Here is a 13,131-nt window from a genome sequence, read left to right as displayed (position 1 = left end):
GAAATCTCCATGGAATGGCTAACAACCCTAAATATCACCAAGGGTACTGAGCTGTGATGTCCCCCAGGCCAAAGGCTTGTCCATCATTAAGTGTTTTTCGTCCCCACCAGTTAAGAAATGGCATGGATCACCATTCATATTGCACTCCCCATCAGTACCTCGCCCAAGCCGGGGAAGCTAATGATCCAGCCAGTGGACCAAATTTGGTGATGAATCCTGGTCACGTGCCACCTGAGGTATGTTGTGCATATGCTAAGAAGAAACCAGCCATTGGATAGGGGCCAGACAGGATCTGTCTGAAGACCTGTATTTAGTCAGAGACAGGAAGTGTATACTGTGGTCTAATATCATCAACACATCCATACAATTCACCAGTTGTCTTGACATATTCTCCTCCAACAGTACATCACTGGTGTAGAGTGCTGAGCTAATCTAAGGGCTTCTTTACACGGCAAGTTAATAAACAGCAAGCCAAGTTGTGAATCTACAGTGCACCAGCTTTCTGTGCAGTAACATGTGGTGTGGACACTACTACAGGACACTGAAACTCCCAGGGCTTGCTGTAACTTGCCATGTAATGTCAACTTTGTTGGTCTAATCTGTGACTTTCCTTATTTTCATTATTTACAAAGCATTATGTAATTATGGATGTAGGGTGTGTGTAAATAAGGATAGATAAGTGTGTGAGCACACACACAGATGTTGCATTCTCATTTCTGTTCCAGCAGCCATGTAACCTGGGGAATTCTTTGGAAGTCTGAAAGGAAACTAACAGAAATGTTCATCTTTATGGGGCAGATCAATTGTAGTGAATGAGTCTGGGAGAAGTCCGGTAGAGTACACAAAAGCAATTCTGGCACCATAATTAGCTGGGTGGGCATGAACTAGAGCCCTGTGCAGGACTATTTTTTTAATCCTGTTCCCATCTCACCATGCAATATCCACTCCTACCTGCTCCCATATAGTTTCTTGCATTTTTATCCCACTCCTACCTGAAAAAACTTAGATCCCACAAATCCCACAAGAGAGACAGATTCCCCCATGCTAAAAACACCAAAACAAAACAAAAATGAAAATGGTTGGTTTATATATATATATAAATGGAGTTAATACATAAATTTTTACAACTAAAAAAACCAAATCTTACTTAAGCCATATAAAAAAAATACTTCAACTCCTGTTAATAGACATCAAATCTCTTTCTATCCCTCACTTAAATTAAGCATTAAAATCTTTATTAAAAAAAAAAAGAAAAACTTGCTTTACATTGCTGAAATTCTATTGATGACAAACAAGAGATTTTGTGTTTTCCTGCAAATTACTGCAGTCTGGTTTTTTGCCCACTCAATCTCACCTGCAACAAAGTACATTTTACCTGCTCCTGCTATTATGACAGTGGGTCCAGCAGGACCTGCGGGATCCCTGTCCTGCTGCAGGCTCCAGCATGAACAATCCTGTCCAGAAAAACACAAACATATTCCATTTCTTCTCCTTCTGCCAAGCAGCCTCAGATATACAGCCACTCTCAAGTTGTGACAGAGCTATTTGCAGAATCTACCTTACTTAATTAGCGACAACAGAACCAAGCAATTATTCAACAGAATTTTCTGTGGCCTTTGGTGTCTCTCCTATATATATATATATAATCACATTGTTTGTATTCTTTACAGCATCTGATTAAGCTGTAAACGTAAATACAATAGACAGAAAACAAACTTGTAATTATAGAGAACCACCCACCTCTATAAAGGGAAATTCACAGCTCATATTACAGACATATTTTGCAGTAACTATAGTTTTATATTATGAAGGAAACAAATGAAAGGCAAAACAAAGGACAGAGAGGAAAAAAGGACAGATCTGGAAAAGAAACACCAGAGTAAAGAGGACAAAGAAATGGAAAATATGGGCTAGATCCTCAGATATACCAGAGGCTGGAAAAGATCAGCGAACCTGTACTAAAGGAGATGGGCTGAAACCCTGTGGAATCTAGGATGACCTCTAAGAAAGTTAAAATTTAAGTGGGATCCAAGGGTGAATTATTTTCTTGCTCACTCTCTGACTAAGGAACTTGAAGAGAGACCACATCTCCCAGAGGGAATGAACCACCCCATTGTAAGATGGTGCTCTTAGGAGCCAGTCATCTAGGTGCATTTAAACCTGCAGGCCCTGACGACACAAGTGAGCTGTAACCTGTAACCAAGGCCAACCACTTGGCCAATGTCCTGGGATATGTTGCTGGGCTGGAGGGAAGCACCTTAGTGACTGCAAGGTCTATCAGTTAAACCCTCAAATTATTAACTCCATAATCGCAATTGCAGCTAATCAAATACTATGTCTTTCAGGTAGAAATCATAGAATATCAGGGTTGGAAGGGACCTCAGGAAGTCATCTAGTCCAACCCCCTGCTCGAAGCAGGATCAATTCCCAATTTTTGCCCCAGATCCCTAAAAGGCCCCTTCAAGGATTGAGCTCACAACCCTGGGTTTAGCAGGCCAATGCTCAAACTACTGAGCTATCCCTCCCCCCAGGAAATCATGTAGTCCAACCCCTCTGATACTGAGAGAGGTTAATAACCAAAAGAAAGAAAGCTTCTAGAGTGATGGGGGTGTGATTAAGTGTCTAAATGTGGATTGTAAGTACCCAAGTTAGCTACATTTTTCCTTTGTTTTAAAATTAGTTCTGCAGGGTTTATCTCCCCTCGTCTTGTGTATTTTTACATTACTGTGCTATTTTGTATAATCTGAAACAAAGTTATTTACTAAATGGGAGTAACGGACTAACAAGATTTTAGTAAGGTTACAAGTCCTCCATCAGCAGAGATTGTGACAGATTGCTTTAGTGCAATGCCACCGAACTGTGATAAGATCATTTACTGAACTATTGCTGCATAAATGTCATGACGAGACACAAGATAAATATTCAAGTTAAAAATTGTTATATCAGCTGCCAGCTCACCTGGGCAGTTCCCAAAGATATTGCAAAAAAAAAAAAAGAAATGTTTATCCTCCCTATACCGTCCTTCAATGCAACAGGGGAGTTCTGCAATCTCCGACTGGCGTTTTGCCAGTGTCACTCATGAATTGCTGCAAGTTGTGTTTGGCATGGTATCTGCTAGCAGCTCCTGAGAGGGGCCACTTGGTGCCAACAATGGAGGGCCAGGGCCCATCACGTTTTGCTGTCTGTGAGTCCGTATGTAGATACCAGTTGCTGAGAGCAGAACCCCAACTTTAGTCCAGTATCATAGGTGTATGCAGTGACGTAGTGCTACATTTCATAGTGTAGAAGCCCTGCAGTAGTGATCTCAAGTTGATAATTTTGTCTGGCAGGAGATAGATTTTGGAGACTATCTTGTGTGTGAAGTCACCATAAGATAAAGCACCCATGCTCAAAATCTAGCTAACATTTTATCAGCATATTTTATCTTATTGAAAATCTGTGCAACAGCAATTATGAGACTTCTCACACTAGTAATAAATACACATTGTATCAACAGAAATCATGCATAACTCAGCTTTTACATGCCAAACTTTAAACTAAGCAGCAAGGCACAGCCAAAATGCATAGATAGTTAGGCAAAAAGCCCACTGGCAGAACGTGAAAATAAAGTTCTTAAAACATTAATGTTCTCTGCAAACTTCAAAGAAGGGCAAGCTTCACGGTTATGCTCCAGCTACATTTGGGCCACTCCATACACACAGTTTAAGTGGCTGATCAGACCAGGGTGACAATGGTTTTTCCACCAGCCGCCACTTATCCCCACAGCCCCCACAGATATCCCAACAGCCCTGGTATACTTCTGTCACTGCAGCCCGCAATGCCCCGCACTGACCCCCAGCATTCTGGCCCCCACCCAACAACCCCCAAATCCTTATTCCCCCCAGCACCACCCTCACTCACCCCCAATGGCTCACCCTGCAGCCCCCCCACAATAAGCCCCACAGCTCACCAACAGCCTCTCACTGGTGTCCCCTCATCTCAGTGCTCTGTTCCTGTCCTGGGCTAGGGCTGCTCCTCCCGATCTCAGCCATCCAGCTCTGCTCGCTCTCATTGGCCGTGCCGCACTCCCATGGCAAAGGCCACATTTGAGTGGTGTTGCAATGGTGTGCAGCAGATCACAATGCTACTTGCTCACATTTGGCTCAGCCACCCCCTTCTCATGAATAGGCAGGCTATCTGTCCAGTGTTAAGCTGGGCAGTGCTGTTTTTATGTCGTTTGTTCCCTGACCAGTACTCATATAAAACCCGACATGGTTTTGTCTGGTGTCACACACTGAAGATGCCATTTTGAAAAGCGTGCTGCTCCGCCCTCACCAGTGTGACCTTGCACGCACTGTGTGTGCAAGGTCACACTCATGGGGACAGGGCAGCGTGTGCTTCAAAGTGCATCCTCTGTGCTACATGATCTTGCACACACTGTGCATGCAAGTTCATACTGGCAGGGGTGGGGTGGGGTGCTTGAATGGCACCCTCCGTGTGGCGTGACCTCACACATACCATGCATGTGGGGTCATGCTGGCGGAGGCAGGGTCCTGCAGGCATGATTGGGCCCATGCTATTCTTGGAAGTACTGGAACATCCATTATTCTGGGGATGTCTCAATGGCCACCCTAAGTCATGATAGAGGGGGTGGCTGGGCCAAATTGACGTCTCAAACCTGTGTGCCAGGTGAAGTGCTGGGGCACTGCTCCATTCTGGATTTCAGGTGCCAGAGTGGTGCTTCAGACCATTCCAGCTACACCACACCTCTGGGAATATGTTCGTGACCCACACAGAGCCCCAAATTTGGCTCTCTTGTGTCCCTCTCTTCTCAGATTTGCAAAAGAGTGGGACATGCTTTCTCTGATGGTTCAGGCTGGCACACCACTCAGCTGGGGACAACTGTTAGGACAATGAGACTAATCCCCTTGATACTCTTGGGGTGCTGGATAGGACTCTGAGCAGAACTGTGCCAGAACAGTGCCCTGATAAGCCAGCGTCTCTCATTCCCCCACTGATCTGAGGCACATGACCTTTGAAACCATCACAGCTTTATGCAGACTGACTCACATAAACAGTACCTATGCCTTTGGAAGTTTTCAAACAGGGGTGGATGAGAGCAAGATGCAATGATAGGATAATTATTGGGATTGTTATTCCGTAAGGATGTGTCTTTCCATTTACTGGGACCCTAAAATAGGCTTGTCCTAACCCTAAGCATCATGTCACTGAAGAACTGCAAGAACTCTAATTCATATCCTGTGAGCACCTCTGGAAGGTCAGGACCTGGACACAGCTGTCAGTTTACACGTTGCTTTGACAAAGTTTGTTGCAGCTGCCACAGCTATGGTAGGACATTTTGTATAATGGAGACAAGTTGTAACAACCTGAGCCTTCACACAGCCATGCTAAAATCAAAGTCCTGGGATTTATTGGTCCCCATTTGTACAAACCACACTTTGCTAATTGGGGGTAATAATTTATTGCCCTATTGATATGTCACCTGCTTTCATCTGGGAAGAATCTAGCCCTATATGGGCAGAGATGATACCAGATCAACTTTATGGTATTTCTTATAACTCTGACAAGATTATCTATGGAGATATTTTTCTGTGGGTTACAGATAGGCCCAGGCCAGTGTTCCAGATCAGAACCCCAAATTCGGACTTGAGATCTAAACTCAAACCCTTAAACAAGGCCCATCCCACTACATACAAGTACCTATCCTCATCCTTTCTCAACTTAGCAGGCTTTGGAACCCATGCCTAGCGAGTGTCATTCAGTTGAGGGTGAGTCCCTCCATAGGGGTATACCAGGTACAGTTCTGCTGCCCTCTGTTCACACAACAAGGATAACAACCTTTTATTACTCCTGCCCCAGTAACAAGGAGACTGGGGATCCAACACCAGCCACAAGTGATCATTTGGGCAAGCAATCCCATCATGCTGAGCACCTAGGCAGAGTGGGTGTGTCCATGTAAACCAGATCAGCTTCTGAAGTCTTTTTCCATAGCTCACCACTAGATGTCAGGGGAGAGCTCATTCAGACTCTGCTTACACATATATAAACAGGCTCAGGCTCATAGGCTCAGTCTCCAACAAAAGCTTTTGAAAAATCCCCTACAACTTTAGTGGTGCAAACAGAATCAAGCTGAATGACAAGTTGGTGTGCAGACCTTTCACTCGGTAGGTTGGTTTCTTTTTGAAAAATTATGTTATTTATATCTTTTGTAATCATGAGTTCCCGACCGGAAGATGTTTCAGTTAAAGCCAATCGTCTCTTGAGATAAAAAATGCAAACACTGGGGAGGGAGACTTAATACAGAGACCTGTTTCTGGGACTCTTCCTTCCACCCAAGTGCAATCAGCCCATGAAGATGTTGAAGACAATGGAAAAACGGTGAGCTTTGGATCATGTCCTAAGCTCCCTGGCTGCTGATAGCAGGGAGCAGCTCATATAGATTAGCAGCCATCCAAATATAGTTTGATTATATTATAACATGATTGTTCTAATTACTTGATGCAGAAAGCTTTCGGTTATCATGGTATCTGAAACAGGGGAGTAGGCTACTTGTTTTAATAGCACTTGCTCAGCCCCAATGGTTGAGGTTTTGCAGATCTCAGTGAATTTGGAAGAACAACAGTTTTGGACCAGTTCATCTTACATCATGAGATATGGCTGAAATAGGATAAAATATCCAGATTTTCTGGCAGTGTTGTGGCGATTGTATAGGTTGTTTTCTCCAAGCAACAGAATATCCTCCTACTAACAGCTAAGGACAGGTAGATGTAGGGTTGGTGGCTGGGAGGTCTACTTTGTTCCAATCATTTTGTGAATGATTGAGCCAAATCCTCCCCTCACATAGAATAACCTTGGGGGAAATGATCCTGAAACTCTGCATATTTCAAATGGCAGAAATCTCCTGTATTTTTTCTTTGGGAACAGGGATTTGCAGCCACAGAGATAGGGGAGAAGTGTGGTTTTCTAACCAGCCAGATGGAGAAATATGGTTACGTCTATGTAGGCAATCAACCTCTTCCTGCCCCTGTTGTAGGAGTGTGAATCAGTCAGAAATGATGGTGCCATTGACTTCCTCCTGAACTCTGTGCTTTAACCCCCTTCTTTGACGGCTCAAGGAGCAGCACTAACTTCCCTGTTAGTTTCCACTTTTTGAGGCAAGGTGGTGGCCATATAGGACAGCTGTTTCCTGGCTAAAGCCTCTCACTCCTCTTCTTGGAGACCATGTTTACACCAAGCTTAAATTCTATTTATATTTGTTCTCCAGGTACAGAAGAGCCTTTAGCTTTAACTCGTTCCCATGCTGCTGCTGATGCTGCTGTTCCAGCTTTCTATGCTGGGGAACAGTGAGGTGGTGACATCTTTTGAAAACACATGCCCTCAGTTTTTCTTCCGGGAAACCCCCCCAAATGATGCCATCAAACCTGCCAATCCAGCCCAGATTTGCCAACTTTACAAGAATCAGTATCGCTTTGCTACTTTGTACGACAGGGACCACCGCATTCCAATATACTCTGCGTATGTGTACCAACCTGGTTATGGTAAGCGACCTAATAGCTGGATGGTAGAACCCCAGGTAAGATGCTCTCCTGACTGCCTCTCCATTACAATAGGGTACAATCTTGGACATAAAAAATTGAAATATTGAATAAATCCCAATATATGTACAGACACACACACCTCACCACAGCTGGGCATTCCCTGCCCCATGCTGTAGTGCAGGGTCACATCATTGTGACAAAGATGTGCAGTCACAGAAGGACACTGGGAGCTAGAATTCCTGAGTCCTATTCCTCACTTCTACTGACTTGCTGTGCAACCTAGGGCAGGTTACACCTTGTCCGGGCCCTGCCATCACCCGGTTTAGAATGGAGATATTAATGCTTATCTACTTCATAAGGTTATTGTGAGAGTTAATTGACCTTTGTCAAGTGCTTTGGACTCTTCAGGGAACAGGTGCTGTGGTCATGCAAAGCATTTTTATGATTTACTTTTATTGGAACTCAAGAAAACAGTGGTCAAAAATGTACTTAGTTATTGTACTAATGCAATCTCCACGCTGAAATGGAATTATATACTAACCTGGGTGTTTCTGGCTCACAAGGACAGGGTTGAGTCAACTGGCAAATTTGTGGCTTCCCTAGGGGCATTTTTGCAGAGACCTTGGGAGTTGTCAACTCCCTGTAGAGCACTGAGGTGGGATCATCTATTGCTCATCTCAGAATTCCCTCCCATTTTTTTGCATTTTTCTATGAATGAGTTGCCCCAAACTGAACGCAGACTTCTGTGCTCCTCCAGGTCAGGCTAGCTCTGAGCCACATTACTGTGGGCACCATCCAACCCTCAGGAAGAAAGGAAGTTACTCCAAGTGGGGCTCCTCTTTCACACTAGTCATAACTGTGAATGAGGCTGCTAGTGAACTTCCTTCCAGTTCACACACTGGCCACAGGGTACCGAGAAGCAAGAACACAGAGCCCTAGGGAGATCTCTTGTCTAGTGCTACCAATTCCTTTAGACCTCCAAAGGCACCTGCCCTGAGACACTGGCTCTGTTTCTGCTGCACACATGACTGACCCCTTTATTTGTTTTTTGACTTTCAAGCTGATGGGTTCAAATTACCAAAAGGAAATGGCAACTGAATGGATCCTCTTAAATGATATTGGTGTTGACCAGGGACTGCTTAATGAGAGCCAGGCTGTCCTTCGAGATTACAAGAATCTGACTAATTTCAACAGGGGCCACTTGAACCCCAATGGGCACCAACCTGACCCTGACTATAAGGCTGCTACCTTCACCCTGACCAACATTGTGCCACAGTTTATGAACCTCAATAGTGGGAAATGGAACAACTACGAACAAGAAGTAATGATGAGTAGGACTGAAGGGTGTGCTACCACATATGTCGTTGTGGGAGTGGTCCCTGGCAACAATTACATAGCTGGAGGCAGAGTCAATAAGCCCAGCCACATGTGGTCTGCTGCCTGCTGTGAGATTGATAACAATCACAGGAAGTCCTGGGCAGTCATTGCTCTAAATGATCAGAATGCAGTCGAGCTGCTCACTCTGGGTGAGTTAGAGGAGAAGCTGGTTGAACTGTACAGAAAGGAGGAGATCCTTCTGTTTGACAGTGACTGTCCCCGACAATAAACTCCTGACCCCACTCGCACACCTCTCCATATCCCCCTGGAGAAAGGGGTTGGGAGCCTTCACCAATAGCTGCAGTCTCATGACCATTCTACAAACCGCATTTAACCCATCTTGTTTGTTTATTAAATGCTTTTACAGACCTCTCTTCCCAAACGAGTCTAAACACTTCTCTACAATCTTCTCCTGTTATGAGAGGAAGCGGTCTGGAAAGGCTGGGGCCATTTTGTTCCTGTCCCATGTTACAAGTCATGGGTGGCAGGCTCTTCAGTTGGAAATGTCTATGAGAGATCTCACAGAGATTCCTCTTTATGGTGCTCTCAGGCAAGTGGGCTTTGCGCATGCCCCTGGGGCAAAGCATGAAGGAAGGGTCTGTCTCCCGGTCTGCATTCTTGCCACCCCTGAAGGCAGTGCTATGGGGGAAATGTAATACAGCCTGGGGGAAATGTAATACTCCCCAGCCCACCCACTCCTCCCCCTCACCAAACCAGGGTCCACCCCTTTTCCTAGCATTGGCTTGGACACGCTCAGGCTAGAGCTGGCTGTATTTTTTCAGTGAATAGTCTGCGACTACTTATGCTCAAATAAATTGGTTAGTCTCTAAGGTGCCACAAGTACTCCTTTTCTTTTTGCAAATACAGACTAACACGGCTGTTACTGTGAAGTCTGCGACTGACAGTGAATAATCATTGGGCCAGGGAACCTGAGTGAGACTGATTCTATAGTCTAGTAATCAGAGCACTTACCTAGGATGTGGGAGTTCAAGACTTTGCTTCAATGACTACTCAATTATTTATCAAAAGTGTAATAGCTTCAACAGAGAGAAGCCTATACCAGCATAGCCTCATGTGCTCTTCTGTACTGTGGGAGACCCAAGTGCAATGCCCTTCTTCACATCAGTCAGAACTGAACCTGCATCTCTCCCATTCCGAGCGAGTACCCTGGGCAAAAGGACCTGCAGCTTCCCCCACCCTGCATTTTGAGGTCCGCCCTTGCTTTTGTCAAGATACCCAAAATCAAGATAAAAAATTTTGTTAGTCAGGTCAAAATAAGCCATTTTGTTTTGACCTGACTTGAAACTTTTTCAATTCTCCAAAAATTTTGAAGAAAAAAAGTCATTGTCACTTTGACTCTTTGTTTCGGAATTGGCAGCAAATCGAAAAATCCATTATTCACCCATCTCCAACGGTGGCAGGTGTAGGTGAGGCAGGGCTGGTGGTGCTGTAACAGCTCATGCCTTCTGCTTATAGACTGTTTATAGTCCTCTCTATCCTCCGCTGCTGCATCTGCATCAGCCACAACCTGCTTCTAGGCTTAGCTCTCAGCTTTCCAGGATCATTACTTTCTCAGGCTGCCCACTGCCTGGCTCTCCCTCCGCAGCTAGTTCCCAGATTGCTGTCTCTGGCCTGCAGCTCACACAGTCCTTTGGCTTTTTCCCTCTGTTCTCCACACCCAGATGGTAGTTCTTTTCTCTGGCCATTGGGCATTGCAGATGGCTAGATGCTGAACTGAGTCCCTGCCCCTTCCAGAATGACCTGCAGCTCTGTTCTTTCCCTCTAGCTCATGCAGGGCCGGGGAGTGGTGTCTGGTAAAGAGGAAGCAGGTTCGTTGCAAGTCCATAATCACTCCATGTAAAAGAAGAATGGAGTTAGAAGCAGCCCAGGTGATGACATGACAGGTTAAAAAAAAACCTAAGTGGAGATGGAAATGGGAGAGATCACTCAACACAGAAAACACCCAGGTTCAGTTAAGGCTCCCAGATGGATGAATGCGGAGGAGAAAGGTGCGAGGCCCAGATTCTCAAACATATTTAGGGGTCTGTCATGGGCAGTGGATGAAGCTTCCCTTGGGGGATGCTCGCTCCCTGTCCTGTCTCTTCTGCCCATGGCCCACCCACACTGCATCCCTCCTCTGCCCCAGGCCCCGCCCCTGCTCTGCCCCCCTGCCGCTGCTTGCCGCATCCCTCCTCTCCTCCACACCCCGCTTCCCCTGAAGCCCCCACCATTTGTGCTCGCCACATCCCTCTCCTCCACCCCCCACCCCTGCAAGGTCCCCACCACCCGCAGCGTTCCTCCTCTCCTCCCCACCACGAAGCCCTCACTGCCCGCCACTCACTGTGTCCCTCCTCTTCTGCATCCCTCCCCCGCGAGGCCCCCACCATCCCAGGGACGCGGTGAGCAGCGGGTGGAGGGAGCCACCTGGGGGAGGGGAGTGGAAGAGAGGAGGGACTCAGCCAGTCTGCGGCGGGCGGTGGGGACCTCAGGGAAGGGGCGGAGCAGGGACAGGAAGAGGCGGAGCACAGGCGGGGCCACCACAGCTCAGGCAGCTGACAGCAGGTGATTGGCAGCTGCGCCAAGGGAGGCTTACCGTCCCCTGGCCTATTATCCCCACCACCTATGGTGTCTATCTCCCATTGATTTCAGTGGGAGTTAGGATCTAAATACCTTTGAGTATCTGGGCCTGAGTGGTGGCCAAAGTGGTTAAAGGGAATAGGAAGGTTGCTTCTCTAGGGAGGAAAAAAAGGCACTGAAGAGAAAACAGATACATCAGTAAATGGGGTGGGGGTTGAAATCAATGAAATTTGAAATGTTTCTTTCCAAAATACAGTTCGAATAAATGTTGTTTATAATGGGTGGTGGCATTCAGAAGCCTGAACAGAACCACACAAGACCAAAATAAATGGAGGACACTGGCGGATGCCCTGTGCAGTGAGTTACATGAGGAGCAATTGCAACATCACTGCAATAAGGAGATAGTAACCGTTAATTTCCAAATAGGATGCCAGTCAAATAATTTCCAAATAGGATGCCATGTCATGATGCATACAGAACACTGCCAACTGATAGCTAGGTAAATAAATGCAGAATACAGCAGACTATGGAAAACCAGGCTTGTCTTACTGTTAGCTTTTATGTCCCACACCTTTTCTCTTTCACCCACCTGCCTGATCTCATGATAAACCCAGATTGTAAACTCTCTAGGGTGAGACTGTATTTTTACTTGATGGTTGTCCAATGCCTAGCACCAGCAGGCCCTGATCCTCGGTTGTCTCTGTGCTGTTGTAATACAAAGAATAATAATGATAATAGTTTCTTTAATTAGTCCTGCTGCTCACTCAGGTGGAAGGAGTCTGATGCTCACAGGGCTGAACTACTGAACTGCTTTTTAAAAGCTATACAAACTACTTAGAAAACCCCACTGAACGGTAACTACCCCTGGAGGAATGCACACTAGGGTACTGAACTGTAGCATCTCCCAGGCCAAGGCCTGTTCCTTGTTGCTCACCACCACAAATTTAAAAAGTTATCAAAGGCCAAGCACTGAAACCTGGACTAAAGAACAGATGAAACCCAGTGATACTGTTTCAGAGAAATGGGGACATCCAAGGGCATCAGCAATAGGAGATGAATGGTTTCACCAGCCACCTCTCTGGTTACTCATGGGCCTTTCCCGTCACACACTCTGTTCTTCCATCCACCTTCTAGAGTGCTCAGAAACCTGCCCCCTCACCTTTGAGAGGCTAGAAACCACAGTCACACTCACAATCCCCCCTCTTCTCTTTACAATGGAAACACCCTCCCTCTTTTTCCAGTGCCACTTGGAATCCCCCACCTATTGGGCTAGTAACCTCTCCTTCCACCGCCTGACACACTCCTCAGAGCCTCAGCCCTGGGAAAGTTCAGACACTCCTCTGATTATACCTAGAAATGCCCTACTCCCTTTGGTAACGGCATGAAATGCCTGCGACTCCAAAGGAGTGAATGAACCAGTTGTGCCCAGCTCAGGGCATGAACCCCAGCAGTTGCCAGGAGACGTCACATTCCACTGATGCAGGCAGCCCAGCGGCGGGATGCCCCAGTCACAGAGTGCCCTGTGACTGGGCTAATCCCAGTCGATAAAGTGATGCAGCCCTAATGTCCAGTGCGGTGGTGACCCAAATGCCTCTTCGGGGAGCCATGTACGAAGTACCCTGTGTTGCTCAGCGTGGAG

At 46.2% G+C, this 13,131-nt stretch overlaps 1 protein-coding gene across 1 annotated transcript; it reads left to right on the top strand.

Moving 5' to 3' along the window:
• Positions 1–7,297: 7,297 nt before the first annotated feature.
• On the top strand, positions 7,298–9,144 carry LOC140910862 (endonuclease domain-containing 1 protein). Its single transcript, XM_073342951.1, has 2 exons — positions 7,298–7,573; positions 8,599–9,144. Exons 1-2 carry the CDS (start codon positions 7,298–7,300, stop codon positions 9,142–9,144), a joined length of 822 nt encoding a protein of 273 aa, XP_073199052.1.
• Positions 9,145–13,131: the final 3,987 nt, after the last annotated feature.

The sequence above is a fragment of the Lepidochelys kempii genome, chromosome 1 (genome assembly GCF_965140285.1).
Source record: "Lepidochelys kempii isolate rLepKem1 chromosome 1, rLepKem1.hap1, whole genome shotgun sequence".
In the NCBI taxonomy this organism is placed as follows: domain Eukaryota; kingdom Metazoa; phylum Chordata; order Testudines; family Cheloniidae; genus Lepidochelys; species Lepidochelys kempii.
The sequence above is the reverse complement of the archived record's forward strand: the minus strand, read 5'-3'. Positions and strand labels throughout refer to the sequence as shown.

Coding starts and splice junctions, on each gene's coding strand:
- LOC140910862 (XM_073342951.1), top strand. CDS start 7,298: ATGCTGCTGCTGATGCTGCTGTTCCAGCTTTCTATGCTGGGGAACAGT. Junction 7,574..8,598: donor GCTGGATGGTAGAACCCCAG/GTAAGATGCTCT, acceptor TTGACTTTCAAG/CTGATGGGTTCAAATTACCA.